A 26,090-nucleotide genomic window follows, 5' to 3' on the forward strand; every position below is an offset into this window, starting at 1 on the left:
AGGTGAGTGTGTTTCATCCTAGAATTTCCTTATGTTAACAGTAAGATGATAGAAATATAAGATCTGATAATGTTGGAGTCTTGACAAGTAACAGACTGATTTGGAGGAAAATTGTAGATAGGAAATTAATAATGATGTAATTTTTTTCATGTAGTACTATCATATCCTGTACACCCCTTGAGGGTACATGGCAGGAATTTGATGATAATGATGATGATGATGATAACAGTAACTATTGTGAAGATTAACTGAAGTGTAAATTTAAAAGTGTTTGTTTGTAAGGAGGTGTTACTGCGATTTTATTGTATTTGGAACTTAAGATACTGTGAGAAGACTGTATTAGAGATAACAAATTTACCATTGTCTGAGTTTGTATGACAGTATTATCAGAAAGGCTGAAGTGTTTATAATATCTTAATTAGTGATTTGATCGTAAGTGTAAAATTTGTGATTTTAAAATTAAATATTTGTTTTTGTTAATGAAAAGTTGTATTTTGCCTGAATTTCTTTTACTGCACCATTCATAAAATATTCGAACCAAAGCGGGTGAATTAAATGAGTTTAGTATACTCGGCTAGTATATATAATAACAACATATAAAGGAAAGGTAGTTGAGAGTTGGTTTTTCTTCAATTCTTGAACTAATTCAGATATAGAGTGGCGCAGTCTTTAAATATAAATTTTCTCTATATTTGAATTAGAAATCAACTTGCAACTTATCAATTAGTTAAGAACATCGTAATAGTAATCATGTCGGATCCAAAGTGTAGATTGAGAAGAAGTAGGATCCAACACTTGCATTTGTCTCTGTATTCTCGAAGAGCACAAGCTGACTTATTTGCCAGGAACTTTTGATACGCTTTCTTCTTTTCCCTCACTGCCTCTTTAACTTCCTGTGTCCACCATGGAGTTCTAATTTTTCTATCCTTGCTGACAACTTCACCACATGCTTCTCTATCTGAATCAATCAGGGCTTTCTTTAAGGCTTGTCACTGAATCTTCAAGGTTCGATTTCTGTTCTCAAACTCATTTTTTTCTTCAATAATCTTTGTGTATTTTAGTCTACAGTTCACATCTGAGAGGTGCTCAACTTTTATTTGCTTTAAAACTTTCTTACATGTTATTCATATATATATATATTCTTACATTTTATACATATATTAAAAAAAAAAAAAATGATGATGAATTGAGTTTCTCTGCTAATTCTTGTATGGTTTGTTTTGGATCTGATTCAACGAGAGTCTTAAGAGCATCGTCATCTAGAGTAAGAGGTCTTCCAGATCGAGGATGATCAGAGAGATCAAAATTTTTTTTTTTGCAAATCTCCTAAACCATCACTGACATTTGTTAACCTTCAATACGTCTCCATAAGTTGAGGAAATTATTTTGGTAGCCTCGGTAGCATTCTTTCCTTGGTGAAACAAAAACAGCATACAATGACGTAAATGGTGCTCTTCAACTTTGAAGTCCGCCATATTAAAAAAAATAATCTATAATTAAAAAAAAACAGATTTTTTATATAGAAAAGTAATGCTAATATTTAAATAAAAATCAAATTTAATAATTTATGTTGATGATATTTAAGAAAAAACAATTGACTAAAAATGACCTATTAAAAATTATTGATTACTTTCCGGTCCCCCCTTATATAAGAGGGACAGCCTACACCTGAATGCATCTGGGTTGAGGAGTCTAGAAAAACTAATAACTGGCATGAAACCTAACACAGAAAGTCACGGAAAATTATAAAGGGAAGAATAGTGAAAATGTGAGTTTAAGAGTGATTTTGTTATATAACTGTGTTAATGATGGGAGTGGGCTTTGCCATGGAAATGTTTACGAGGAGAGAATGATTTTGACTTTGTGTTCATCTGGTTTGGACCCATCGAATGTGTGCAAAGATGTCTACATGTATAAGGCACTAGAGAAGAATAGAGATCTGCAAGTTGTCCATCTGTGTCATGCAGACTACAGACAAGAGTATACAAAAGAACATGCAGGTTGATTATTATCCTTTGCTAATTATCTGTTGCTAAGAGTATCAGAAACAAAGGGGTAGAGTTTGTTGTCTTAGTCATTATGTTAGGACCTCAGATTATTGGCATTAGTGAGACCTGGCTATCAGAATCAGACATACTAGCTGGTATCGAGTGTAAAGGGTACACTATTTTTAGGAAGGATAGAGAGGATAGGAGAGGAGGGGGGGTATGTTTCTAATAATATCAGATGACCTGAATCCAGTTGGAGTCGAGACCTATGATTGTAGTACTTCTAACAGTATTTTATGTGGCATGAATTTGAAGCCATCTGGTGTGAGGTGGAATCTAACAAGATCAATTACATAGTGGGATGTTGTCACAGACCTGGTGGATCAGTTGCTAATGATGTAGAAATGCATCACCAGATAGACAAGATGAACGCAAAAAGAGTAATCATAATGGGAGACTTTAATTATCCAAATATTGATTGGGTAGCAGTAGAATTTCATGAGAAGAATGAAAATGCATTTATTGAGCTGTTGCAGGACAACTTCCTCAAGCAGCATGTGACAGAAGGAACTCGAGGTCAAAGATTGTTAGATTTGGTTATAGTTTCAGAGGGCATTCCAGTTAAAGATGTAACTATTCTGCCTCTGGTTGGTGACAATGATCATGCGGTACTTACTTGGGAAGTGACTAAGTTGATGAATGTTCCATTCAGAAAAGGTTACATGCTGAACTACAAAGCAGGAAATTATGACCAACTGAGGAGTATATTGAGTTCAGTGGAAGGATTGGTTGATAGTGACTAAGTTGATGAATGTTCTATTCAGAAAAGGTTACATGCTGAACTACAAAGCAGGAAATTATGACCAACTGAGGAGTATATTGAGTTCAGTGGAAGGATTGGTTGATAGATGGGAAGAATATCAAAAGTGCGTGGAAAGCATTTAAACAATACTTAAATGATGAGATATCAGAGTGTGTCCTGAGAGTTCGAATAATAAATAGGGTAGGTGTAAAATGGATGTGTAATCTTATTAAGCAAGAGATTCATAAGAAAAGAATGATATGGAAGGAATGCCATATGCATAAGGATGATGTGCATTATGAAAATTATAAGCAGCAGGCTAGAATAGTCACAACTATTGTATGGAAAGCAAAGTCTAATGTAAAAAGAAACTATCTCTCCATGCTAAAGACAACCCACAAGAATTCTATCGATATGCTGCAAGTAAATGAAAGAGAATGAATTTGAAAGAATAACTCTTCTAAATGCAGATGGCATGAAGGTTACAGATGCAGAAGAGGTTGTTCAACTAATGAGTGTCCATTTTGACACTCATTAGTAATGACATTGAGCTCACTACTACCTCTTTACTGGATGAAGAAATTCAGGTGTATGAGGACTAGGTATTAGAGCTGTTAGCAATAGGGACTGATGGGATATCAACACTTGTGCTAAAAGAGTGTTCAGCTGAACTGGCTATTCCTTTGACCAGGCTGTTCTCAAATATGAGTTTCAAAACAGGGAAGATTCGGGAGGAATGGAAAGAACGTATAATAATTCTATTGCTCAGATATCCAAAGACCAATGTATCCAACTATTGACCAATCAGCATATCATGAGTGGTGGTGAAGATTTTGGAAAAATTGGTTAGGGCTTGCATTCAGAAATGGGTTGACAGTGAATCTCTACTTTGCAATGAGCAACATGGGTTTACTAAGGGAAGGCCATGTTTTAGCAACTTGCACACATTCTATAACAATGTTATCATTGAACTAGACAAGGGGAATGAATACACTATGAAAATTTTGGATTTTGCTAAGGCTTTTGACAGAATACAGCATGGTAGACTGTTGCATAAATTGGAGAATATGAGTTTGGATTATAAAATATTAGCGTGGATAAGAGGATGACTGACTGACAGACATCAAAAACTGGTATATGAGGGATGTGAGTCTGCATGATTTAAGGTAACCAGTGGTGTACCATAAGGATCAGTGCTTGATCCACTGTTATTCAATCTATACATTAATGATATCAGGAAGGATTTGACAATGACATATAGCTATTTGCTGATGCAAAGATATGTAGGGTAATCAGGAATGCTGCTGATATGCAGTACTTGCAGAATGATTTGAATAGGCTGGAATTGTGGGTATGAGAAAATAGATGTCAGTTTAATGTCAGTAAATGCAATGTCATGCACTTTGGCGTGATTAGATATCCAGTGTCATATTATATTGGTGGGATTATGCTTGAAGAAACTGATGAGGCTATGGATCTTGGAGTGTTAGTAGATCGGAAGTTGAAGTTATGTGGCCATGTAGCAAAGATTGCAAATACAACTCAAGAGATAATTGTAATGCTGAAACGAATCTTCGCATGTAAAAATAAGGATGTCATTTTGCCTCTATACAACGCCTTGATAAGACCTCACTTGGACTATTGTGCACAGGTCTGGTCTCCTGGTTTCCATTGTGATTCTGATATGTTGGAGCAAATGCAAAGGAGAATGTTAAAAATTATATCAGGATTATGGAATACTGATTATGAAGACAGATTCAGAATTTGTAGATTGCAGGCACTAGCAAACAGGAGAAAGAGGAGTGATATGATTGAGACTTACAAACTTTTAAGGGTCATGATTTCAGTTGATGGAATGTTTCAATTTATCTAAGGTGTTGAAAAAACAAGAGGGCATCCTTAGAAGCTGAGAATGAATACTGCTAAGAAGGGAGTGAAGGCTAGAATTTTCTCTCATAGGGTGGTGCGTGATTGAAACAGATTGCCATTGGATGTTGTGAGTGCAAGCAGTGCGAATGAATTTAAGAATAAGTATGATAGCTGGTGCATGTAGTATGTGACCTCCCTTAATGAGTCCCTGACTCTCTGGAGGTCTCTCTTAATAATAATAATAATAATAATAATAAGGTATACTCCAGGGTGGGCCAATGGAGGAAGTGGATCCTTGGATGAGTTGAATAATTTCTTTAATTTTGCAGGAGGTTTAAAGGTTGCATTAAACTTATATTTCTGTATTATTCTGTTTATTTTATCTGATATCTCTTTAATATATGGAATGATTACAATTTTATTGTAATCTAGTTTATTTTTAAGTGGATTCTCATGAAGAATTTTGTTGATAGTAATAAAACTATCTTTATGAATTTGTTCTCTGATGATGATATAAAAGGAATATAGCTTTGATGTAGTTAGTTGTGTGTTTTCTGCACCAGAGGTCAGGCCAGTAGAATAACAGTTGATCAAATCATTGTCTCTTTGGCATACTGTTTGAAATGTAATATATCTTGACCTTAATATGAAGGTCGAAATGTTAGGAAATTAAAGTAATTAATTCTAACACAGTTGTAGTCTCCATAATTTGTCTGAAATGAATCCGTATTTGTGCATGTCTGGTTTAATTTCATGTGCTCAAGCTGCCTTTCCATATTTCAGTTATTTGATGACTTTTCTACTTCAAGTATGGATAATTATGTATTCCTGGCTGCATAAACTTTTTTTATTAGTATCAAAATTGAAAACAAAACAACAACTATTATTATAATTGTTAATGATATTAACAATTTAATTGCAAAGTTATGAATTTGTTGAACTCTTTTTTTATGAAACTATCATCATCATCATCATCATCATCATCATCATGTGTATCAAGGATTTAGGCCTAGCATGGCCTGTTCTGGCCTTAGAAGTCATTGTTGAATCGTTTAAGAAGATGTCCTGGTTTTCTTTTTTCTAATGGCTTGTACTTTATGGCTTGTTTTGGTAATCTTTCTGTTTTCATTCTTTGAATGTGTTCCATCCATTTATGTTTATATTTTTTAATTTTTTCTATTACTGGTTCTTGGTTTAATTCTTTCATAATTTCTTCATTTCTTTTGTGATCAAATAGGGTATACTTTGCAGTTTTTCTCATAAACTTCATTTCTGCTGTTATTAATCTTTGTTTGTCTTTTTGTTTTATTGTCAAGATTTCGCTTCCATACATTAAGACCGGTAGGGCTAATTTATTGTATACCTTTAGTCTGGTTTGTTTTTGAACTAGGTTTGGTTTAAATATAGAGTTAATTACACCTGTTATTTTTAAATATTTTGCAATTTTTACATTTATATCTTTTTCATTTTCATATGTGATCATACATCCTAGGTAGTTTAATGAATTCACCTGTTCTAAGATCTTGTTATCTATTACTATTTTAATTCTTGTTGGATCTTGTCCTTTAAAGGCCATAGTTTTTGATTTTTCTGTTGATATTATCATACCATAATCTTTGGCTATTCTCATTTAGATCTAAAATAGCTTTCTGTAAGTTATCTTCAGAATTTGTAATTATTATTTTGCAGGACGTTTTAAATCTGTTGAAATCTATGAAACTATACCTGTACTTATTACAATATGAGAATTTTGATGAACACGAATGAAACTTCACTTTGTTGAACATTTTTAATAGTATACTTTACCTGTACTTCTCATCAGTTTCTTTCAACATTTAAAAATGATAACTTACCTACTTATGCTTGTTGAGCACTTTTGAGTGCAGTTGCACCAAGTGTAACCTTGTCCACCACTAACTGAGTGACTGGATGCAATGCTTTTAAGTGATCTTTCTTCTCCATACACTGACTCCTGCTTTAGAAACTTCTCACTACGGAGAGAAAATTCTTTTGTAGTGAACAAAATTCTTTTGTTCACTACAAAAGTCTGGCACGCATGCTATAATTTTGTTTCACTGGCCAGTTCAGGATTTGGCAAATCATGCTTGGCCAAACTCTGAAATCAATAGTTTTCAGGCACATGTACCCATGGCCGACCCTGCAGCAGAAAACAAAAGCTACAGAAGGAAACTTATAAAGCACTCTCTGTAAAAACAGAAACATAATCATAAAAGAACACACTGCTTGCAAATCTGATGTCAAGTAGCCACCAGGTAATGTGGGAGAAAATGTTCACATTTGCATACCTGATTTCAACAGAGTCCATAGTGATCCATGAAGTGTGGCTGCAGTTATTAGAGTCAAAAATGGTTTTGACAAGATGGGGATTCTTTTGTAGTGAACAAAATTCTTTTGTTCACTACAAAAGAATCCCCATCTTGTCAAAACCATTTTTGACTCTAATAACTGCAGCCACACTTCATGGATCACTATGGACTCTGTTGAAATCAGGTATGCAAATGTGAACATTTTCTCCCACATTACCTGGTGGCTACTTGACATCAGATTTGCAAGCAGTGTGTTCTTTTATGATTATGTTTCTGTTTTTACAGAGAGTGCTTTATAAGTTTCCTTCTGTAGCTTTTGTTTTCTGCTGCAGGGTCGGCCATGGGTACATGTGCCTGAAAACTATTGATTTCAGAGTTTGGCCAAGCATGATTTGCCAAATCCTGAACTGGCCAGTGAAACAAAATTATAGCATGCGTGCCAGACTTTGGCCTATCAGTTTGGTGAATGTGTGAAGAGTCCAGCCATTGCATGTACTGGAGGATTTTGAGCTTTGACCTTAACACGTTCATTGCCAATCACGTGATATCACGTGATGCAAGCTCTCACCGGGCGGCGGATCACGCGTTATCGCGTGGACATCACTATCAAGTTTCTAGGCGGAATAGTATAGCGGTTTGGATTTTATTTATTTTGAGTATTGTTTTTTTTTTTTTTTTTTTTTTTTTTTTTTTTTTTTTAGTAAGTTCCCTATAAATGTCGATTTTTGATAATTATTTTTTTCTATTTGTACGTTATTTTTAAAAATTCTACGTGATTATAAAAGACTGATAATTAAAGTTATAATTATTATATTTAAATATTTTTTATTTGTAAAATATATAACTTATTTGACCAAATTACATATCATGCGATATCGCGTAATAGATATTTAGAGTACATAAATCCTATGTACATAATAATAAAAGCATATAAATAATATATTAACTTATTTTGAGCACAATAAAAACTAAATAAAAAAATTAAAAAAATTTGACCACTACACGAAATTCCAATTTTCAGCTTGGCAATGAACGTGTTAACATATATAAATAATTTTCATGTAATAAATAAATAAAATAATTTTTATAATAATATATGAATTTATGGGATATGAACAATAATGAAGAAAAAATTGACTTGTTGACTACTTTTTTTTTTTTTTTTTTGTTATAGAAGTGGTCATTTATTGTTAAAAGTTTCTTCATAAGTAATGTATTGACATTCAGAATAAATATTTCAGAATAAATATTATTGTCCAACTGAACTTCACTGTGCTGCTGTTGAATTTATCCATGGTCTGTGGGCTGGCCACCAGCTGTTAGCTGTAGAAGCATTAAAGAAAAAGTAAGTTCTTTGCAGATTATAATGTTACATAGATTTATTTAAATGATTGACTTGGAAATGTGAGGTTTATTGAAATAAGGCATTAAAGCTCCTTAATTGCCTTTTCTTTAATTGCAGAAAATTGTTTATATGAAGGATTAAAACTAATATATCTAATCCTAAATTCAGCAATAAAAATTATATATAAGTTAAATTTTGTTTTTCTATAACTGGTTACAATTTTAATTTTCTATTAACTAAAGCTTATAGTAGAACTTCTATTAATTTTACAGTACTTCATAATTTATTATACTGGAAGTCACTGTAAACTATGCAAAGTACTTTATAATTATTTATTTGTTTCATTACATTACTAATTTCTGTAATGTGATGTGTAATGTGCCAAATTATGTAATATAATCTACTTGATTACATCGCACATTTATTTATTTATTTGGCACATTTTTGCTTCTGGCATCCTTAGGCGAATTTTGACCTTATCAATGATTTCCTTGGTTGGAAACTCCTGGATTCAATTCCTATCTAGGATGCAAAAAAATCTATAAAGGCTTTTCAACTGAAGGCAAGTTAGCCTGTCTCATACAGAGGTAGCAGTGTTTTCATCCCACAAAACAGACAAACTGGCTCTAAGAACACATGCAGTTAACAGACATAACAGCCATTGGCCTCATAGTCTGAATTGCTTTAGCCATAAACCCAAAATAACACCCAACCCACAATTATGATCTAAGGATACCTGTGATAAAAAGCTTTGAAACCAGTATTTATTAATGTTACAGTAACCTTTTGTTCATATTGATTAATGGACTATTACTATTTTCCTAATTCACATAAAGAAAATAGTAAAACATATTGCATTTTTTTTTTCTGTCAAAAAATGATGCAAAATTCATTATTCTTGAAAATTCTTGATAAGTTTTCAATAACTTATAATAACTTATTAATTACCCAATAAGTTATATTACTTAGATAAGTTAATTATCCAGTGTGATATTACATCCTAAAGTTATAATGGCACATAATGTAATCTTTACTATTGTCATATTATAAGTATGAAAATCACAAATGTGTGAAAGTAAGGATGTTTACAGCATGTTCTTAGTTTTGCCATTGCCATGGAGAGGCAGCTGACATAAACATGCATTATCACTTGGTTGGTGTCCAACTATGAAACTAAAGTAAGAAGATAAGAAGACTCTACAATTTTATATCAGACAATTATTACAGGATTCATTAATAAGTTTTCTTTACACTTGGTATTATCAGAGAAGAAATTGTCAGATTTGGAAATCTTTATGTTAGAAAATTAATAAAATGTCAAATCAGTATTATTTCAAAACATATTTTCTTTAATTATTACTGAGTACCTACAGATATGCTTACAGTTATTCTTCAAATTCAAGCATTGATTAACAAGAAAAATAACTTTTCTGGCAATTAATATCTGTATGATGCAGATCATGTAATTATCTATTTCAGTTATTGCAAATTATCTATAGTTCATGCAGTTTATCATGATTGCTCTTCCTGATCTATTATAATTATTGATAATGCAGAATCCTGCAAACTTGTTATATTCATCTCTGGATGTCCACTTTTGGTGCAACAAAATATCAATCTTTAACATTCAGTGTACTCCTACAACCCTGTGAAGAATGCATATTCCACAATACTTACCACTCTCCATACAAAAGTCTTGCTTATCATGTGCATTATATTTTATAGTGGAAGGACAAGAGGCTTAGCATGGACTCTTGTTTCTTTCCATGTCCTGGTTTAAAAACTATCATGTCAGTCTGGGCTGAAGCAACTCACTGTCAGTATTATGTGTGTAAACTGCATGTTTTCTTCTAGCCTGTTTTTCTGTTTTGTATGATAAATCCAACTTTCCATAATGTTCCTTATAACATTTTTTTAAATGTAACTTTGTTTGTATCTTGTTTATAGTTTCTTTATCACCTGCATAGCCATACAGCCAGTAATATTTGAGTGAAATAGTCCAGATTTGGTCTGATTGTTATTCAATGTAATCCTTTACTCTGTAGATCACTATTGCAACAGCCCTTTGTGTTGTCTTCACCACCTTTGCAATGTGTATCCTGAACTCAATTCTACATCATTGCTCCCTGATACCCTATTTCCCCTCTTAGCTTACACTGGCATCTCCAGTACATACTCAGACATCCTTTGCTTTGTCTTCTTGAAGTGCCACTGAATGTAACCATCCTGATAATCCTTTTCACTTTTTTTTATCATCCCCAGACAACTGATTATTTTATTGAAGTCCATTAGCAACACAACCAACATAAAGGTTGAAGAGTAATGGTTGCAGTACGGAGTCCAGCAGAACTCCACCTGTAAACTACCTTAACAATGCTCCCCCCCCCACATACATACATACATACATATAGTCCTCAGGTAAGACCACCATCTTGCATATTAGAGGCCTGAAGTGGCTTGAAAAAGTTCCATGTTTGGTATTCAGAGCAGGGTTTTGGGACTATTTAAAAAAAAAAAAATACATATAAAATTGATAAAAATAGAACAAAAAATCCTTAGCCCACCCATGGTAGAAAATGTACTGTAGGTTTGCATATAACCTTTTAATATATGCCCAAGACATAATAAAATCAGATAATCTTGTACTGATTTAACCAGCACAGTTTTGAATCCCCAGTGAGTAGTACATTCTCTGCACCCCCCCTCCTCCAGGAAGAGCATCAGTTGAAAATAATGTACTCAGAGGATGATTAACCAGGTATTTAGAAAAGAATTTCTCTCTCTCTCTCTCTCTCTGTTTTATTAATGTTAAAGATACATCTGGAGAAAGATTAGCATCATCTTTATTTTAAACATTATAATCTAAATTTAAGTAATTGCAGAGAATAGATGCATACAGAATGATATTTTTCATACGTCCATTCATACACTTATGAAAGGAAGGTCTAGCCTAGAATCCTATATGTTTGTAAAATTATATATAGGAATGAAAAAATTTTGAGCCTGTTCATATCAGGCAAATATCTCCACTAGTTAAGTGTTAGCTTGAATGGATTACCACAGTCACTTAGCATATAATAGTTGCATATTTGATCTTGACCTTTTTATTTTTTATAAACTTTTGTGAATCCTATGGCCAGTTTTTACTGTGTGATTACCAATATTGAAGCAGTTAGTTAACTTTTAGGTGGGAGATGATTTTATTGCCTGATGTGCTTACAGCTGCACCAGTTATTGGTCTGAAATGACTTGAAAAAATTCTGTTTAGTTTCTAAAGCAAGGTTTTCTGAATTATGTAAAAATAAATATAATATGTAAATTAAAAGAATAATAATAAACTTAGTCACCCCACCACATACAAATTATTCATGTATTTATGCATTTATCACTCTATGAGACACAAATTTAAAAAAGAAAAAAAAAAAACAAGTGATACATGAATATTTATTTGTTACTTATCATGATAATTTTCATTTCGGTTCTAATACTTGTCGTCTATCTTGAATCACTCTTTTATGAAAAAAATTGAACAACAGTTTTCTTCTGTGCCATTCTACACAAATTTTGAGAGTAAGCATCATAAAAACACTGAATTAAATAACACCATTAGGACTTAACTACATTAGCCTGAATTCAGATTCAGAATGCATTCTAATAAATTATGGAGACAACTACATTTGGGTGAACAGTAGTTGTCTCCAAAACACAGGATGATTATTTTGGTTTATTTTAGAATAATAACTTCATTTGAATAAAAATCAAAATAATCACCCAACATTTTGACCATCGTATCAAGGTCATCATCTGGAGTATACATATATGTACAAAGAGACAAGCTGTGTTGTAACACATAGTATGCTTAAATCATACTGATTTGATTAACACTATTGGCCAGAATGCTGGTGGAAAAAAAAAAAACCTACTACATTAAAGCTAGAGTCCAGTTATCTGTTTGGCCAGAAATTACTAACAAGTAAATTAACAAATTTGCATGCAAATCAGTAATAAAAAGACCAAAACTGTGAAAATAGGAAACAGAAAACTTAAGCTGCATTCTGAATGGAGATCCTGTAGAATAAGTAAAATATTTCATCTATTTAGGCAGTTTTTAGTGAAGATGGCAAGTTAAATCTGGAAATAGATAACAGAAGAAGAAGCAAAACTGGTATGGTGGATACCCAGCTGAATAAATTTATATGGAATAAGACAGAAATTAACCAAAACACCAAACTATCAGTGTATGAGACAGTGTTCAAATCAGTTTTAAGTTATGGATCTGAGAGTTGGGTTAGAAGCACTTGATCAAAGGCTAGAGACCACAAATGTGAGAGTTTTGAAAAAAAATTAGAGGCCTGGACAGACGTCATCAGTGGCATAATCATATTAAAAATGATAACAGGAAGAACCTTAACATTGTTTGCATTCAAGAATGTGAGCAGGGCTAGTCTAAGGTATTATGGTCAGTTAAATAGAATGGGAGATGAAAGGTTAGCAAAACAGGTGTTTGATGCCAAGATGGCAGGGAAAAAATCCAGAGGAAGACCAAGATGGAGGTGGATTTATTCATTCATAAGTGCCTTAGAAGAATGAAATGTTGGATGTGACAATATTGGAGTGCTCATAAAAAAAAATAAATAAATAAAAATAAAAAAAAAATTAAAAAAAATTGACAGAAACATAGAAAAATATCCTGTTGGCTTTTTGAAGTTGTTTTACTTTAAAGTTGCTATTCATCTAATGTTAATTTTCTTCTTTTTTTTTTATTGTTGTGAAGATCAGTAGTCAACATGAGGTACTCTAGGCTACCTCAGAATGTGAATTGTTAGGATTGTATATATGTTGTCTAAAACACGGAGTTTAGCTTGTCATTTCTGTTTATATTTTCTATTTATACTTACCTCTTAAAATTTTTTTTGCATAAACGAAAATTTAAAGTGGCATATGAAACATTCATAAAACAACCAAATTTAAAAAAGAATCTGCTAAAAATCTCCAAGTTTTGTACAACATATATACAACCCTGACAACAATGCACAGCATCATATTGACTAGAGTACATCACTACAGGTGACACTGATTTAAAATATATACAGTCAGTCTTCTGACTTACAACATTTGCGACTTATGACCACTGATACTTTTGACAGCCATCTCATTAACACATTCACTGAATTCCACCCCCATCCCTGCAACCTATGGACCAGGGTGTTACTGATGTCTTCAAGGCATATTGTTTAAGAAATACTTTTGCTCAGTTTATTGCAAACCCCCCCCCCCCACCTCCAACTCAGAAACTTTTGGACAGAATACAATATCTTACAGATGCAGTGTAGACGAAGGTGAATTTCTTTCCATTAATGCTTCTTATGTTGTTAGTACTAATCTTGAGCTCTGCTGATGTTGATTTGGGATGTTTCCCAGGATTTGTCCAGTAGCTGACTTTTTACTGTTCTCACTGATTCCCTGACAAAAATGACAGAGGCCTTGTCTAACTATGCAATACCCCATCTAGTATGAAATTTTGTCATGTTGTACCATCATTTTGCATTATGGTTTAAGTCAGTAAGAATACAATTTGGTCAGCTAAATCACCACACTGCCAGCCCATTCTCATTCATTCAGTATCCAGGTAGATACCCATCAGGGTACACCATGAGAAGATGAGGTCAGAAGCTCCAGTAAGTTCTCTGCATTCCTTAAAAGGCTACATAGAGGTCTTCTCCCAATTTCTTTAACTCTTAAACACCCCAGGTGCAAGAACCAGAGGTTATAAATAAGAAAATTCTGATTGACCAACATAATTAAATATTAATCTTGCTTTTTTTTTTTCTAAAAATTTTAATTTAATTTTTTTTTCATTTTTTTACCACAGTAGGTCAGGCTAGATGGATTAAGTAGTTTTAGACATGATGTTGCTCTATGCGGTGTTGCCAGTTGCTGTAAATGCAGTCATATGTATATATTCCTGAAGATAACTTTAATGTAAAGTTCAAAACAGAATTTTATTATTAAAGTTGACAGATCTCAAATGGTAGTTGATCTCCATAAATCAAATATAATGAGTGCTATTCACTATTTAATTTCACTGAATGAAAGGATAATTGTTATTTTGATTTTAGTCTAAGATATTGTTTGATAATGTTTAATATATATATTTATGTTTACCTTTATTGATCTTTCAGGGAATCATTTTGGAAATTGCTATGCCATCCGCTTCTTATAGGTAACCCAGAAGATACAACAAGTGATATTAGTGCATATATTATCAGGATCTTAGCACTGGAAATATATTACAATTCTGAGAAGTATGCTTAAATAATGATTTTATTTTTTTTAAATTTCAGTTATTTTTGTATAATCTAAGTTGCCTATGGAGTAATATCTTCTAAATAGTTGAGTAGCCTGTGGGTGCATGATAATCAGCAGTCTTTCTAAAGTATCCAGATGGGAATGATGGAATTGGTCTAAGTTTTTTTTATATTTTTGGTGAATTCATTTTACATTTGAAATGCATAATTTTTTTTTAACTGATGCAAGTAAATAGTGCTGGTGGGGAAATGAAAGTAATTACCATTCAAAGTGACCTTTAGTTCAGATGTCAGCAGTGTTTATGGTGCAATGTGAATAGTACAGACCTATTGATAACAGCACCATTATATCAAATACAACAAGAATTAACATTCTATTCCCATTTAATAGTACAGCATGGGAAAGAATGTTTCACAAAATTGAAATTTATATGACAAAATTTAAATACTATTTCCAATGACTTTGCTTGAAACTTTGCATTGTATAATTTCCTCTTGCTCCTCATCATTTTCTGATATCTCTCCTCAGGATTGTTTGGACTAACAGCTTCCAGTGACAAAGAATACTATGGTAGTCCAACACATTAAGCTTCCATTATTATTTATTTTTAATAAATTATTAATTTCTTAAGTCTCTATAAATTGCCAGCTCTTATATTTCAGTCTACTAAGGCACTGAATACTTTGGTCTATCCATATTTACTCTGATTTTCCTGTGGACGTTTTTTTCTGCCATTCTTGTGAATGCCAGTCTTTCTCTCCATTCCTGTTTAAACCACCACATCATCTCTTAGGTTTCAATGCTAATAATGTCAAGTTCCTTTCAGTAATCTCTGTTTTTTTTTAACATTAATTTACCATTGATATCATCTGTTCACTTCCTTAATTTTTTCCTTGGAACTCTAATATCTCTGATCTTCTGCTTCTTCTCTTCTTTTCAGCCACTGCTGGATGAATGCCTCCTCCAGTTCCTTCCACCTTTCTCTGTTTTTGGCAATGGTTGACCAATTTTTCCCAACAAAATTTGACAATTCATCACCCCACCTTCTTTTAGGATGTCCTTGGCCTTGTTTTCCTTTTTTCAGAATCCAGTTTGTTAGTATGGTAGTCCATTGCTCATCTTCTCTTCTGGACAGATGTCCAGCCCATTTTCATTTTAGTCACTTATGGTTAAAATTATGTCAATGATATGAGTTTAGCTTCTTATCTTTTAATGTGATGCCTAGCATCTGCCTCTCCATTTTTCTTTGAGTTGTTGCCAGTTTATTTGTCAGTGCTTTTGTTAGAGACCAAATTTCACAACCATATGTGATGACTAGAAGTATACACAGGTTAAATGTCTTCCTTTTTAAACAGAGGGGGGCATAATTGTTTTGAAAAATGCTTTTCAATTTTCTGAATGCGTTCCAGACAAGTTGAATATCATCATCATAAAATTCCTGCTATGTACCCTCAAGAGGTGTACAGGTAATATTTAATGCCAGCAGCACCCAGGGTTCCCAGGTGAACACCCTCCCAAGTACTAACTGGGCTCACGTTTGCTTAACTTCAGTGATCATATGAGAACTGGTGCTTTCAAACCGATCTGGCCACTGACGACAAGTTGAACTCTTCTATTTATTTCCTTTTGGAGTTCACAGTCTAGATCAATGAGATGACCTAAGTATGTATATGATGAGACTCTTTCCAAGAAATTGTTTTCTATTATTATTATTATTGCTTTATTTCTAATCCAGCTGTTCAATTCATATTTTACTATTGGTTTGAATTCTAGCTTGGTGTTTTAGCTGATCTTTTTTTTGTTCTGTATAAATTTGTTCCTACCATATTAGCCTTAGTTATTCTATATTGTGTATGTTTTCCTACCTGTTTTCAAATTTTTCTCTTTTTATAGTTTTCATGCTTAATTTATTATGGCAGTTATTTAATTGCTATGTCAAATTTGTAGGTATTATACTTATTAAATAGGATAGTTCATTGATTTCAAGGATTTAGGCCTAATTATTGTGGTATTGACTTGAAGCTATCAGTAAGTTTCTTTAATGAATGACTTTGTCTCCTTTTCTCAGATGGTATGTATCCACGGTGGCCAAACTGCTGCTCTTCTTAAGTTTTATTGCGGCTTAACTAACAAATAAAATATATTTCTTAGTTGAGCCGTTCTATTGTTTTTAATTTAATTTTTCAATTAACTACATTGCTGTTTGGCAATGTAGTTACATTTATATTACCTTGTCAGAACATTTAAAAAGATACATTAAAAGATACAAAAAAATCAACTGACATTACAGACCAACCACAATTCGTAATTTTTATTCGTTTCATTCTTGAGGACGGAGTGACGCAAGAAGAATTATTAGATTTAATAGCATTAAAAGATAATACTCGTGGCATTGATATTAAGGAAGTTTTTGATGTTGCCCTTAAAAATGTTTTAAAAAGTAAATTTGTGGCTCTTAACAATTTCTGGTAGGTAACTACTATGGTTCTTGCTGCCAAAACTCTGGATACCCCTGGTATATATCAAAGTACTTGTGCTGACACAAGTCAGCACAAGTATTTGGATATATCTATTTGATATATAACTCTACCTTTCATCTGATTTAACATCACAGCATTATCTCCTAGGTGGCTTAAGGATCAAAGCTAGATAACTGGGAGGACACCTCCACATAGCCTTTTAAGGAATGCAGAGAACAGACTGGGATTCTGACTTGCTGTCCAGTCCTTGCCTTCTCACAGTGCATTAGCTCAGTACAATGTAATGGAATTTCATGTCTTCTGAGGAATTGTATGGTTATTCCCCCCCCCCCCCCCCCCCCATCTTGCTGTTTTTGTTCAGGGGAATCAGAGCAAAACAGTGAAAATGCAGCCATTTAGACAAACTCCAAATCACCATCTATGTAGCAGTTATTAGTGAAAAAGAAGTGGAACTGGTAGAAGAATTTCAGCAGTACTAGATCAACATAATTAGTGTAACCAGAACAAAGAAGACAAAACAGGTCAATTTATAATATTTGTTGTTTCTTCTAAACAGCAAATATTATATTCAAGAAATAATGATTAGGGAAAGAAAGGAGTATTCAGTACTAATCACAAGGATAATGTTGAATGGGAAATATCAGGGGAAATAATTGGGGAAAATGGACAATGAGACTTTAGCCTATTACTAGACATACAGGAATATTTAGGAAAAATTTGGAGAAAAGAGCAAAGCTAATAAGGGGTAAATACCTGCTGGATTTCTGTTCAGGACATGGACTAGTCATTACTAACACCATATTCGAACATAAAATCTGCACAAATTCACATAGAGAAAAAACACAAAATAAGAAAAGTCTTATTGACTTTGTTATTTTTGATAGCAATATCTTCATGCATATTCAGGACACAAGAATGTGGGGATTTGAAATAGAAAGTGATCAACATCTGGTTTTGAGCAGGATAAAATAGAATATTATATTGACAAGAAAGGTGTGTAAGAAAGTTTTAAAAATAATCAAAGTTCCACAGATTTCAGAGTTAAACTAAACTCAAGTACACAATATTATTGAAGAAAAAATGAAAAAGTTTGTAAACAAGAACCAAATCTTGGAAGTCTGGTTCTTGTTTTCAATTGCAGATCCCAAAGAAAACATTGATTGATTTAGCTAGAGTAGCATATGGTTAGGTTCTCTATGAGGATTGAAAAATCAGAACTCCACATTGGACTTGTTAAAGAGACAATCAAGGAAATAAAGAAAGCACATTGAAAGTTCCTAGCAAGTTAGTCAGCATGTGCTCTGAGAGAATACAGAGAAAAAAATGTAGGAAAGCAAAAGAGCATGCAATAAAAGCAACTAAACAAGTGCAATGGGAAAACTTTGGTAAAAATCATTGAAGATAAATATCAGGAAGGTGACAAAATGTTATGGAGGCTATTGAGAACACTTAGAAGTGGAGGAAATGAGTACTGTAAAAGGAGATGATAAAGGCAACATGAAAACTGAAGATAAGAATATCCTAGATGTCTGTAGTAAGTACTTCGAAAGCTTGTCAGATGAAACAAACAGTTGACAGCATGGTGGTAAAAATACTCAACAGGAATGCAATCAGGATACATATCAATATTTGAGGAAGAAAAAAACTATCAAAAACCAGAAATGTGGAAAGTGTTGGTTTTTTTTTAAAATCTGACAAGAGGTATTCTGCTATTTATAGGTTAAAACCCAGCACATATCTTTCGATAGTCTTACAAAATTTAAATGTGGATCTTTTTTAAAATACTCCTGTGATTTCTTAACTGTTTATTCCAGACTTGAAACTGATCCTGACAATCCCTAATATGACCTGTAAAAAAAAATTTTACAAGCCAGATATTTTAATACGAGGGGGTACTCAAAAATAACTGGAATTATTTAAAAAAAAATTCATTAAAGTTTATAATACCATATTTTAGTCTCTTTTAACCACCAAACCGGCCATTATGGATAAAATATGCATCCTCATATGCTTCATATCCATCATATATTTCAATGTAATATCAATGGTATTACAATTTGAATATGCACTTCACATCCATGATAACCTTGACATCAGTAGATGTCTTGGCTGGTAACGTGGTTAAAGTACTCTCTACATGAGTTAATGCACTTGTCCCAACGTTTTGTTTTTCCACTGCTGGAAACAGTTCTATTCAACTATTCAACTGGAATACTCTTTATGGCCTCTAGCAACTTTTCTTTTGCTTTGTGCACATCAACAAATCACTGCCCTTTCATGGTTTTCTTTATCTTTAGGAATAAAAAAAAAAGTCACATGGAGAGAGATCGGATGAGTAGGGAGGGTGGGGAACAACTGCCTTGTCATTTTTCATCAAGAACTATTGGACAGACAAGGCCATGTGAGCTGGTGCATTTTCGTGGTGCAGCAACCAATCTCTGCCCACTCCACATTTCTGGTTGTTTTCATCACATACTATCATGCAGTCTTCTCTAAACATTGTGATAAAAATGTTGGTTCACTGTCTGTCCAGGAGTAACAAATTCTTTGTATACAATTCCATTCACATCAAAAAAACAAATCAGCATTGTCTTGACGTGCTTTGGATCTTGGTGAATTTGCATGTTTCCATTGGCTTGATGCTTGTTTTGTTAATGGATCATAACTATAGCACCAAGATCATCTCCAGTCGCAACTTTTGAAAGAAAGTTCTGCTCCCTCAAATCACAGCAAACATTCACATTATTTTTTTTTTTTTTAATCCTCTGTGAGCAAACAAGGCATAAATTTAGCAGACACTAATTTCATTTGCAAATCTTTTATTAAAATTTGTCTCTTAAGAAACTTGCCCAATAGTCTTTCATTGATCTTCATTGATTGACTAGCAAACCTTTTCAACGTTTTCATCATTTCTGCTTGTTGAAGATTGGATAGATTGTGGTTGGTCTTCAACTGACTTGTCCCCATTATTGAAATGGGAAAACCACTAATAGACCTGTGTTTTATCTAAAGTGTCATCCTTAAAGGCTTGCTGAAACATAACAATAGTTTCAGCTGCAATTTTACCCGAAAGAAAACAAAATTTCCTGTACATTCTCTGTTCCTTGTGGTCAGTTATCACCAAATCACCTACTTGCTTGTAAGCACTAACAAAAAAGCAGCCAGAACAATGAACCAGATCAGACAGGATGACCACTTGCCAGACTGGCATAGAAAAGTGCACGCTCAGGATACCTAGTGGCATCATCCATAACTAGAAAATGCACACATATGCCAAGTTCAGATTCCATTTCTTTTTAGGTACTGCCTCATATGTGTAAAAATTCCTAATGTATATTAAAAGTAAATTTAGCTTCTTTTAGGTTTGTGAGCTTTTATTTCAAGATTTAGACTCAAGAACCCCCCTCCCCACGTCCTCTCCCATGCACACATGCACAAACATTCTATAGGCATAATTAGTATGCCACTGAATACTATATGACTTGGGTGACAAAATATATAGGTGGAAGATAACTTGGAAAGATAAGAATTAATGAGATTTTGTTATTTTATTTATTATTATTATGATTCAGAAGATAATCAAATTTCTCAATAAGATTGTTTGTTTTATTTCACGTTCTTTTTTGTTTTTAAAGCTGTATTTAGAAGAGTTTCTTTTTATTTAAATATATATATATATATATATATATCATCATGAACTTTGTTCAGTCCACTGCCGGATGAATTCCTTTCCGTGCTTCTTCCATTTTAGCCAGTCTTGTGCATCTCTTCACCATAAATCTCCATAACATCTTGTCCTATCTAACCATTGGTCTACCTGGTTTTGATAACCAATTCTTGATATCCATTCTGTTGTTCTCTTTGTCTCTCTGTTGTCAGGCATCACGTCCTGCCCAGCACCATCTCCATGTTTTTTTGTGTTGTTTTCAGTTTCTGTAGGTGTTTTTTAGTGAGACTTTAGGTTTCACTATCATTAGTCATTGTTGGGAGTGCACACTGGTTATAGGTCTTTCTTTTTAGTCAATTTGGTAAATTGTTTTTAAATATCTCTATAATGATATTAAAAACTTTCCACCCTGCTGTTATTCTAGCTAAATAACAGCAGGATGTGTATATGTATCAAGTTTATGGTTGTATGTAATGATTTGTTCTAGATATTTGTATGAATTCATTATTTCAATCTGTCTGATTTATTTCAATTTGTTTTCGTTCTAGAGTATTTCCGCTATATGTTATTTTTGATTTATCCTCTATAGGCCTTTATCCAGATTCACTATTTTTAATTCAGTAATGATGTTCTAGTTATTTTGGTAATGTCGCTATTTGAATGATATATATCATCAGCAAACTGTAGATTGGTTAAGTATTCTCTATCAATATGCAGTCTTCTTTTCTCCCAGTTCAATTTTCTCATAGCATATTCAAGGACTATAGCAAATAATTTAGTGAGATAAAGTCTCCCTGTTTGACTCCTCTCTTTATTTCTATTTCTGTTTCTTTTCCATTTAAATTTGTTACTGATGAACCTCTCTCTCTCATATATATGAGTTAATATGGTAATATAAATATTATCTATTCCTGTATGTTTTAAAGCTTCAAGCATTTTATGCTATTGAGTTGAAGGGAAGGCTTTTTTTTTTTTGTAATCTATGAATATAATATTGGTATATTATATTTTGGTTTTTAGATTATTTGATGTAAGGCCTGTGAATGATCTAAAGTTGAGAAGATATTCTGAAACCTGCATGTTCTTTTGATTGATATATATATATATATATATATCAATCAATCATCAACTGGCGTGGTTCGCCAAGTGGTTAGTGTATCTGCTTTCCAGCCAAAAGGCTGCAGGTTTGAATCCAGCCATGGGCATGGATGTTTGTGATTGTCTGTGAAAATACTAGTGGTGGTGGTGGTGAGTAGTAAATGCCATTGGTGTAGATGATGCGGTTCGCTGTAGTTGGTGGATTGAGTGTGGAGACAGAGAGTGGTAGAGTAGGTGCCCTCCCTCGATGAGTCTGTAGACTCCTTGGAGGTGTCTCATAATAATAATAATAATATATATATATATATATATATTTTTTTTTTTATTTTATTTTATTTTATTTTATAAAAATCAAGTGGATATTAGATCCAGCATTATTTCAAAGCTGAATGTAGAAACTATGAAAGTTTTGTAAAAATAAGTTGACCAGAGAGCTTATGGGAACACCTTGGCGTTCATGTTTTCTAAAGTGGTCCGTGCTAGGGCGACTCGTAAATGCCAGCAGATGTATTCCTGTAAGTGCTCTGGTCAACTTATTTTTACCATAGTTTCTACATTTGGTTTTGAAATAATGCTGGATCTAATATTCACTTGATTTTTATAAATTTTGCATCGCCAAACTGAAGCCTTTTGGCTTTTTATTTTAGTCAATTATTTTATTTTATTTTTTAAGAAATAGCTATATATATCAGATAATTTTTTCTCTTGCAGAGTCAGTTTGGAGAATGGAGTGGCAGATGTTTTTAACACAATTTGTGAAAAACATTTACTTGGTGTGTGGTCAAAGGTGGGTAATTTTTCCCAGCTACTTTGTTTTTCTTTCGTGTGCATATTCATCTTTTTAATGCCAGAATGCTAACTAGGTTCATCCTTAGTAAAATGCTGTTATTACTGATATTGGACGTTAATGTTTTCATCCAATATAAAGAAACCTTATCTTAATTATTGTTATTAAAGTTAGAAATTACTCCAAGTATTTCAAAAAAAATAATTTAATCAGTCAAATAGTATATATAATAACTGTAAATAATTATATACAGTTATTATATACAGAATAAATATAACAAAATCATTTAAAAATTATAAAATATACATGTATATCTATCTATCTATCTATCTATCTATCTATCTATCTATCTATATATATATCTATATATATATATAAATAAAAGCTTTAAAGACAGTTGTGTATCGCCAAACAGTGAAAGTCATCTACTACCTGGACATCTAGTTGGGATTTCCTCCAGCTATGGAAGTTGTACTTGTAATTTTTGAAAAAAAAAAAAAATAAATATATATATATATATATATATATATATATATATAAGTTGTGTTTGCATCCACAGAGCTAGGCTTATGTTTAAGAAAGGCTTATGTTTAATTCTAGTCTCTGACTATAGGAACCTTTTCTAAGCCTTTCTTCAATTGATTCCCAAGTTATGGTCTCCAACAAGGGCAAGCAGATTTTTTCTCCCAGAAACTGGTTTGTCATGTCCTATTTTTTAAGAAAAGAAAAATTGAATGAAGAAACAAAGTGGTCCTACCTTCCAGCATTAGAGAAAATCATCAACAGTTAACATGCTACATCCATGTAATATGAAGAATGGCATTTTTTACATAAGAGGCACATTCTTGTATATTAAAATAGTTTCTTTTATTCCAGATAATTAAAGACAGAATGTATCAGCAGTTACTCTGCTTTCCTCAATTAAAGAAATTGTAAGAAGTACTTAAAGCAGTATATCACTTACCTTTAACAGATGTACAGGGTGTTCGGGATAAATTTGACAGTTTCGTAAGGAAAAAGAAAATCTTCTTTGTATCTATTAAATTTAATGAATTGACAAAAAAACATTACAGGCAGAGTTAATTACAATACTATCAACAAGATTTACTCAAAATAACCACCATTAGCATCGATCACAGCTTCGATTCTGCTTCGGAACCTCGAACAAGCTGATGCTACAGTCTCCCTGGGAAGGGCCGCAAAAACTGTTTTAATTTTATCCATTAACTGGGCTTTTGTATTACTGGAAGTGCGATTGGTGTCTTTTTCAACTGCGCCCCATACAAAATAATCCATGGGGTTAAGGTCTGGGGAGTTTGGAGGCCAAACATTTGGACTGGTGAAGTCGTAGAAATTTTCAGACAACCATTTTTGACTTTTCCCAGAGGTGTGGCAAGGGGCCGAATCCTGCTGCCATACATACGGCCTACCATTGGCTACCCTTGTTATCCAGGGCTTGACTACAGTTAGCAACTCCACGAACAAAGCCCGAATTCCAATGCCAGGGTTCTTCAACACCTGTTCCTGCAGATTTGCGAGGAATTCTGCTGTACAAACGCAATCAGATCGTCTGCTAGGGATCTTTCTTCTTGCTACATCCTCGTAGTCACCATTGCAAGTCTCTAGTTCATGCCTGATTGTTTTTACTGTATTCAGGGAGCATTGGGCAGCAGTCGTAATATCCTTATTTTGATGGCGGGCACGAATCATCATGATACAAGTTATTCTCTTCCATGATTCAGGTGGGTTCCAGCTATCCATCCTTTCTGACATCTTGTATATGAATGAAGAAGGGTCCAAACTTTTAAATGAAGAGAAGTGTGTGTTAATACATGTAACTTACGGAAAAATATAATTAATTATAAATATGTCAAATTTATCCCGAACACCCTGTATAATCAAAAAGTAAGTATATTCATCAGAATTGGAGTAGTAAAGATGGAATGTGAAGTTAACAAAATGAGACAGGAAAATCTTGAGCCAAAGCAGATCATTTGCTGTGTATTCCAGTTCTTGATATCAGACCAGACAAAAGCACATGTTCTGCCCTTCTTATGTAAGGCATCATGTATGATGTAATATGGTAAATTGAGAAAAGCTATAGTCATAGAGGATGCCAGTTAAAGTTCAGTGCTGAATAACAGATTAGGTTTTGGATGCCGGTAAATGGTAATGTTGTTAGTATTGAGACCCCAGATGTTGATGTGGAAGTGTTTGTAACATGAATTTTGTTGGTTTATTGGATTTTGTTACATTTTTCATTTTTCTTGTTTTTGCAAATGCAACTTTATGGGAGATTTGATGTTAATTGCTGTGAACATAATTTGTTATGATAACTGTATTTGAATATTGGGAAAATCTATAGAGCAGGAGTGAAGGACTTTTGGGCATTGCTGCCATACAGGGAGTGCCCAAACTCCCAAGCATGTCTTCAACAGTGTCCTCTGTAAGCTGTTATATATACTCATGCTACCTTCAGGTATAAAGGTCTAATCTGGCAAGCTAAGTATTAGCAGGATCATTCACCAGCTGAACAGGAAGCTTCCCAATGTGATACCAATGGTTTCAGTCCTGAGTACTACCCTAGCACCAGACTCTGGAAACTTCATTTTTGTTGCATCCTCAATTGGAGGAGATGCTTTCTCCCCATTTAATTAATTAATTACAGTGGGGAGAGCATGCACAACAGGGTCATCACCTGCACTCTATATGAGAAGAAAGGCTGAAAATAGAAACTGGAGGCTCTACTACTCAGAAAACAAATCATGACAATATCCACTTCATTCTCCAATAAACAAGACAGTTGTGTATCGCCAAACAGTGAAAGTCATCTACTACCTGGACATCTAGTTGGGATTTCCTCCAGCTACGGAAGTTGTACTTGTTTTTTTTTTTTTTTTTTTTTTTAATATCAGGAATATAGCACTATAGCACACTTCAAAATTAAATTTTTTTTTTAAGCCTCTAAGGCCTAATGTTTGATTCCCTGTTTTTTTTTTTGTTTTTGATGTTACTTTGAAATAATAATAGTTTGTCGTCTGATTTACCTTGAGTATCTTGACCATACTGTAAATATCTCCATTTTCTTCAAGGATATAAAATTGCTGATATTTCCTTTTCAATGGTTAGGTTCATTTTTAATCCACTCAAACTTCTACTCAGAAAGGCTGTTGGTTTTTATTCCTCACCTTTTTTCTGTCCATGACGGTAGCAATGTAATCTTAGAGATGCATCAGCACTGATGAAAAACCCAAGTTTCTGGGAGAAATTGTTAGGATTTCAGACACTCTTGCAGAGGAAGAGAGAGAATATAACTGCCTTGGATTAATTATCATGAGATGTCAAACTTTGTTCATCATAGAAAAAGAAATATTGAGAATTAAATGTGGATATTAAAAATGCCATTCATATATTTATG

At 33.2% G+C, this 26,090-nt stretch overlaps 1 protein-coding gene and 1 pseudogene across 1 annotated transcript in view; one reads left to right on the top strand and one right to left on the bottom strand.

Annotated features, from left to right (window-relative positions):
• Positions 1-26,090, top strand: part of LOC150098439 (nucleoporin NUP188-like) — a 280,537-nt gene that overhangs the window by 102,536 nt on the left and 151,911 nt on the right. Inside the window, exons 12-14 of the mRNA XM_090405212.1 lie at positions 8,228-8,331; positions 14,514-14,636; positions 22,597-22,672. Coding sequence (XP_090261338.1) covers positions 8,228-8,331; positions 14,514-14,636; positions 22,597-22,672 — 303 coding nt within the window. The remainder of the gene's footprint in view (positions 1-8,227; positions 8,332-14,513; positions 14,637-22,596; positions 22,673-26,090) is intronic.
• Positions 16,118-16,236, bottom strand: LOC150098440 (5S ribosomal RNA; annotated as a pseudogene).

This window comes from Typopeltis vanoorti, chromosome 15 (assembly GCF_054136105.1).
Source record: "Typopeltis vanoorti isolate ZY-2024b chromosome 15, IOZ_Tvanoo_1.0, whole genome shotgun sequence".
NCBI classification, from domain to species: domain Eukaryota; kingdom Metazoa; phylum Arthropoda; class Arachnida; order Uropygi; family Thelyphonidae; genus Typopeltis; species Typopeltis vanoorti.